This window comes from Aspergillus pseudoviridinutans, assembly GCF_018340605.1.
Source record: "Aspergillus pseudoviridinutans IFM 55266 DNA, scaffold_2, whole genome shotgun sequence".
Lineage (NCBI taxonomy): Eukaryota > Fungi > Ascomycota > Eurotiomycetes > Eurotiales > Aspergillaceae > Aspergillus > Aspergillus pseudoviridinutans.
The window spans coordinates 3,891,793-3,898,672 of NW_025091282.1; the positions used below are offsets into that span (position 1 = coordinate 3,891,793).

Consider the following 6,880-nt stretch of genomic DNA (forward strand, 5'->3'; position numbering starts at 1 on the left):
CTATCCTAGGTACTTTCATAAACTATACTTCAAAACACATGAATTCTTTTCGTAAGAGTAAGACAACGATACTAAGGGTACAGTTTCCCAATCGACCCAAAGATTACAAAACCGCCCCACAGCCCACATGACCGATCAAGCACACTATTAAGGTCAAGCCAGAGGCAACCATGGGCCTCGTCGCCTGGCCGTTTCATCCAAACGGCCAACCAACGGTTTCTCAACTCTTGTCTGGCTCAGGCTCTGGGTCCTCCCAAGGCAAGCGGGGACCACTGGAGAACCCCGGCTCACGGTTCAGGAACGGTTCCGTGTTAAAAAAATGGGTTCGAGGGCTCCGAGGAGATGGTGTTCTTTTTCCTGATCGGGAAGTAGCCAGATAGCCGGTGCTGATGTTACCAACCTGGAACAGAGAGTCTGCTGTTATTTGTGATGACATATTCTGGATGCAGAAATACTGATATGGGTATTGTCTCTTTAAGGGCAGGTTCAGTTAGTACTTCCTGCGTCAAGCTCCACTCCGACAGAATAAACGCACAAGACAAGACAGCGATCTCGCTTATCGAGACGAGTCCCCTCCACCACGCTACAAAATAAGAAGCAGGCCTCACGGGAAAGGCCCCAACTCCAATTAATGATCACCAGAACGGGTGTTTCAGCTTGCAGACGGGAGTTATTTTTAGTTATCATCAGTATTAGACTGAGCCAAATATGATAGACAGGATAATGGCATTGTTCGTTACTCAAGTTTCAGCAACATACATGGAGTACTACTACTATTGGAAATCCTCGCTACCTTGGTTTCGGCGCGAGCGATCAATTGTTAGTGTACCAAGTGCGTGATATCTATCTAGGTGCCCTCCTACGTCACGCCGCGCCAACCAATCAACTAACCAAGACAATTCCAAATACACTTATTCCAGGTTCGCCGGAGTCGCTGGTCCCCTCCAGTCCACTCAAAGCCGCCTGTTTATGTATCCTACCGCCAAACTTGCGGTACTTGCCGTACGCCTCTTTTATCTGTCAGTCCTCGTCATAGTGACATTCTGACGGTTATCTTGGAACCATCCCAGATGTCTAAGATAGATAGCCAACGCAGGACAGACAAGTACCGAGTCAGTAATCCCCACTTGCGTGGACCGCAGAGTCATTTAGGAATGTTAACGGAGAACCTATACCTGCACTGTTGTAATGACTACTCAGTACTGTAATTTTTATTCTTTTCTCCCCGCTGACTAGGGGAATTGCCATAGCCATGTACTTGCATTCGTAGAAAGGCTAGAAGCGGATGAACTGTGCCTTGTTGGGAGCACTATGGGCCAGCCATCCCACCCGTCTCGGCGGAGTAATTGTATCTAGCCTTGTCTCGTCTCGTCTCGTCTCGTCTCAGCTTGAACCAACCTGCCTTGCATGGAGACTGGGACTACTTGCTGTTGCACATGCATCTGCAGTCCGCGGTGGCGACTGGCGACTGGCGACACTGGGGGCTGGCAGCGATCAGTGGAGGAGGCTATCCATTGTGGCTGACTGAGGTGTCAACTGACGTGAAGGACTGACCTACGGTACATTTCCCGGAACCAGATGCTTGTACACTGTAGGTACTGTGTACTCCTAGATGGAGAGAATAGATGATGATACGCTACCCAAGCTCATCGGTAACCCACCCCTACATAATCATCCATAGACAGATAAGGCTCGATCGCTTCGATGACCGTTGCAGTACCTAGGAAGTAACCCGTAAAGAACGGTACACCCAAGCTTACAGCTTACAGCCTCCAGCCTACAATGGAGCGGACATGCAAACCTTGAAGCAAGCTTGACATTAGCGGCCCTGCACGCGAGTCAAAACGGAAGAAAGCCAATCCACCACCCTCACTGGCCAAGTCCAGTCCCCACTAGCTTCTCATCTTCTGACCCGATCGTCCAAACCCATCCCGGCTGGAACTCTGGGACTGGAAGACTGGGACTGGAGTTGGGTACTCCGTACCCCGGCCTATCAGACCGTCCAAGCCCAGCAGAGTGACAGAGGCGCGCTAATCTGCATGAAACCATCTTTTGATATCTGGCTCGTGGGCTCCTCCACTCGAATGATAGGATCTGGGGCGCTGGGAGGTAATCGTAGAGGTCGGCGATAGTTTCTATCTGTCAATTCTGGTCAGGGTCTTGATTGCATGCATACTGCTTTTCTTTTCTTTTTCTTCCTTTTTTTTCATTTTATTTTCTGTCTGTCTAACAAATGAAGTGAGATCGGGCTGGATGGAATTTGTACCCAAGGGCAACTAGCAGGCAAGTCGCGAGTGCGAGATTTTGGCTGATTCCGTGATTGCCGTTCCCCCTCCACCATCACCCCTTGCATGATCCTCGTGAGTCTGTATGTGTGTTGTGGCGATTCGCTTCCACCCTGACAGCCAGCCACGGTCTCGCCTTGCGTCGTTGGTGCGGATTACAGAGCAGATCTCGTTCCCGCGAGAGAATTCGGATCCGAAGGCTGACGGAGGAGGGACTTAGTAGATTACGGTAATAACAGTAGAATAAACATTATGATTCATTTGTTCCTTTTGCGATCATCAACAACAATGGGGTATTATCAAGTCCAAATATGCTCCAGTAGTAGTAACTTCAAGGTCCCTTTTCCTGTTTGCAGAAGATAAACACACCCGTGCTTTTCTTGTAGATTAGGATTACCACGTATCCCGCCGCGGCGCTCTCACCAGAATTTGTACACCGTAAAACAAAGGAGATAAAGACAGTAAGGAAATGTAAAGAGAGACAAAGGTCGGGTCATATATACAGAGGCACTGCCCTTGAAACAAAAAAGAAAAAGCTCATCCGGTCGTTGCAAGGCATCATTTAATTAAGCAGGTTGTCGAGACCCATTCGTGAGTCTCGTCGGGACTGCTGCTCCGATCTGCAAGGCTCCGGCGTTGTCCATGCCGGTGTCAATGATGCGGTCGGATGGCTCCAAGGCTGATGATCGGGGACCCAGCGTGGCTTCGAAGCCACGTCGGAGAACGGCTCCAGGATCTTGAGATTGGTGTATGTATGGCTCACGTATCCGTCCTCGGATCCGTGACTTTGTCTGCGAAGGTCGACCGGAAGCGGGAGCAGCTGCGGCGATGCAACGGTTCTAGGGGATGCTGAAGAAACCGAGTTGTGGTCGGAGACCATCGAAGGAGGAGAGACATCCGAGAAGGCGGGCGAAGTCAAGGGCGTCTCGACGGGGCGGTTCAGAGCAGGAAGAGTGTAGATGGGACTCAACTGCCGGGGGCAGTCGACCGAGGCGGCGGAGGATTCTCGTCGTGTCTGGATACTGGAGGAGTTCGTCCATGAAGTGAGAGGTCTGTCGTGGGAGAGGGAGAAGCGGGGACGGTTGATGGGACTGCTCAGGGTCGTCGAGGCGCGCGGGTACGGAGCTTCGACTCGGCCATGGAATGTGCGGGATGGGCTCGTGGTAGCGGCAGAGAGACCTCTTCTCTTGCGGTTCATACTGCCGTTCCACCAGTTCTTGACTGCGTTATCGCTGCGGTTGCCTAGTCGTCGGGCGATCTCGGCCCATCGCTTGCCCATCTCGTTGACCATGCGCTCGATCATCAAGCCCTCCTCGGTGGAGATGGGCTCCCGATTCAACGAGGGCTTCAAGTTCTGATGGAATCGCTCCCGGCATTGTTTGGGAGACCGGTAGTGCATGTGCTGTGAAATGCGCACCCAGTTGTTGGGGCCTTGCTCGCGGACCAACTGAAGTAGCAACTGGTCCTCCTCAGGGACCCAAGGTCCTCGACGATGAGTTGGTGCCATGTCGACCGAAAGTGTGTCAGATAGAGTTAGGCTTTGGTTAAGTAAAGATATACACAAGACAGAGGAGTATAATTTAGAAAGAAGAATGAAGCTTGGGACTAGTTTGGTAATATAGTTGGTTTGCGAGCGAAAAAGGTTGGCACAAGGCTGGCAGGCTTGGACTTAACCCCGAAACCCGAATAGTGGGGAGCAGACCGTTTAGCGCGCAGACAGCTGAAGGAGAATGATGAAACCAAGTAAGCTCTTGATTGGTGTCGATTGAAGTCGATTGTGAATTGGAAGTCGATTGGAAGAGCGTGGCAGAGGTTGTAGTTATATGCGGATGGGATACCAGGACGATGAACAGCGATAATCATGACAGGAGACGGAGATGGTGATGGACTTATTTATTCTCTCAGAACGAACCAAAGCAGCAGTCCAGTCCAGTCCAGTCCAGTCCAGGGAGACGGGTCAAAAAGAAAAATGGAAATGGCTACAGACTACAGTAGCACTAGGTCGTACTGCTCCACACATCAAGCACGCTATAGGAGAAGATCTGATCCAAGATCTCGGAGCTGACAGTTGTCGGAATAATATGATTTTCTTTTTGATTTTAAATATTTTATTTATTTTCTTGTATTATTACAGATCTGTATTTGGTCTGTCTGTAAGATACCATGTATGACAATTGTAACCACGGACTAGTGAGCCTCAGGAGGGCGGCTACTGATAAAAATTCCATATTAATGAACGCTATTTTAATAATTATTTGCAGCTGATTAATTGCTAATACTGAATTTGTTAAGAGCCCTTTAGTGACTCTTTACCTGAAAGTATAGACAAAGTATACACTGACATAAAACCGAATCCTGCCGTGACAATGATCCCACATGCAGGTGGGGCAGACCGAGAGAGAAGTATGTGGATGCTTTGCGCAGTATCCCTTCTGGGAAAGCCAGGGGACCAGACCCATCAGTCTGACAGGGGGTCCCAAAGCCAAAACCAGCAAGCGAACAAAAGGCTAGACGGACAACGAGTGGCGGCGAAAATGAAAAAAGAAATGATTAAAAAAAAGAAAAATAAAAGGAAAAAAAGAAAAGCCAACTGTGACAGTGATCAACTGCAAGCTTGCAGTTGCAGCTTGGGCGTTTCCAGATCGTGGGGTGGTCCATTGTAGTCTCCCACAGGCTCGGTATTGCAACAGGGATCTTGTTGCTGTCAGCAATGCTGTGTGATACAGAATGATCTCTCTTCTCTGGTGGATACCTTGGTGTTCAGTCAGTTGCTTTTGCCAGAGGATCGTACTGAAGAGTGGGAAGGTGTGAGGTCATGCGAATAACTCCTGCCTACACAGGGTTATGGGGCGCAGGATAATTCCAAAACTACGGACCTCGTGTGTCCGGGAATCTACAATCTACAATGAATATTACTGGTTCAGGATACTTGTGATTCAGGGGAACGCAAGTCGATCCCTGGGCTTTCGATAATTGTACGAACAATTTGGAAGCATATTGATACTTGATAGATCAAGTGAAGGTGAATATCAAATTGCGATGGTGCTCCACAGCAATATGGACAGGAAAGAAGGTTAACAAATAGAGGTCCAGCCTAATTGTCAGCCTTGATTCTATTATCAATTCAATTTATCCCTATGTAAAACACAAATACTCTCCCTATCGTCAAGCCATTGATGGCGATGGATGGCCCATGCTCTTCAAGGTTCAGGCCCTGACAGAAAAACGGGAGCGGCAGAAACGGCCTCCTCTGGAGTCTGGACGAATGAACCCGCGCCAAGAAGTCATCGTGGGTTCGGAATTAGGGCTTGTTTTGATTTAGGAATGCAGTACTAAAAAGGTAGTCCTCCGTAAACTAGAATCCTTTTCCACAACAGAGCATGTACTACTCTATCAAATGTAAGTCAAATATAATATCATGGGCGGGAGGTTATTGGAAAGGAAAAGAAAGGTGCTCTGGCTTGGCAGACAAATATTTAACCAGGATTCTTCCATGCTTTGTCCACTTTATTTAGGTCAATAGGCAGGTACACTCATTGTATCCAAACAAATCATATCCAATGAAAGAACTATTGTTGATCAGTGTCGCTGAAATAACAAGATGCAAATGAAAAACAAATCATGAGAGCTGGTTGTTCTCTATCTCATTGCATGGATGTGTATTGAGGCAGCCTCAGCCAGCCATGTCCACCCCTCGGCCATTTCGTGTCATCATTGGCCATGAAGCCAATCCTGATCTCTCCACTTCTTCCGTAGGCCGTTACCCAGGCATGAAAGATGAACCGTTTAGTGGAGAATCATGATTGGCGCCTCTGCATCTAGCGCCTCCTTGGAATTTGGAATCTTTTTACTTTGATATTAACCCAGCCTGGTTACGATCGCCATGGATCTCGCCAATACGCAGCCTCGAATCGGCGTAGCTACCTGCTTGTCGGCGCCACCACTGACAGGCATGATGTCCATACTTATTACGTCCATACTTACTACTCTGTACATAGTTACCTAGTACTGCATGATTGCTTACACACTCACTAGATGGATCGTTTACTTACGTAGTTACTTACATCATATCATTGCATCCGATCATTCCATTGCAAGTAATGACAACATCACATCCAGCTACCGTCCATCATAATGATATTTTGGGAGTGGGGCGCTATAGAGATGGCCTATTTCCTGGAATCCTAGCTGTACCAGAATGGATACGCAGCTCACCAGAACCCCGGTAAGGTCAGCTGCCATGGTGTCCACGTAAAAACCCAGGTTCCTCACTCACCAGCCAGAAAGAAAAAGAGACACCACGCAAACGCTCCACCAAAATCTCATGTTTGAGATCCTGTCTCACGTTTCGCTGCAGGGACCAAGCCCAAGTTGCGGGTGTCAACTCGCTTCATTCGAGAAGATGAATGGAAGATTGACAGGTCTCATTCTACCCCTTTTTCTGTGAAAATTTTCCATGGAACTATTTTCCCCTTCCATTGTGGCATCGTGGGAGAATATTGTACGGTTCGCGTGATAGATCGAGTGAAGGAATGGCGAAAGAAGCAAGCAAGCCATTGCAAGCCTCTTACACTTGGCAGATCGAGGTACGAAGT

At 48.5% G+C, this 6,880-nt stretch overlaps 1 protein-coding gene across 1 annotated transcript; it reads right to left on the bottom strand.

Moving 5' to 3' along the window:
* Window positions 1-2,847: 2,847 nt before the first annotated feature.
* Window positions 2,848-3,792, bottom strand: flbD (putative MYB family conidiophore development protein FlbD; the record flags this gene model as incomplete). Its single annotated transcript, XM_043299378.1, has 1 exon — window positions 2,848-3,792. One exon carries the CDS (start codon window positions 3,790-3,792, stop codon window positions 2,848-2,850), a length of 945 nt encoding a protein of 314 aa, XP_043155313.1.
* Window positions 3,793-6,880: the final 3,088 nt, after the last annotated feature.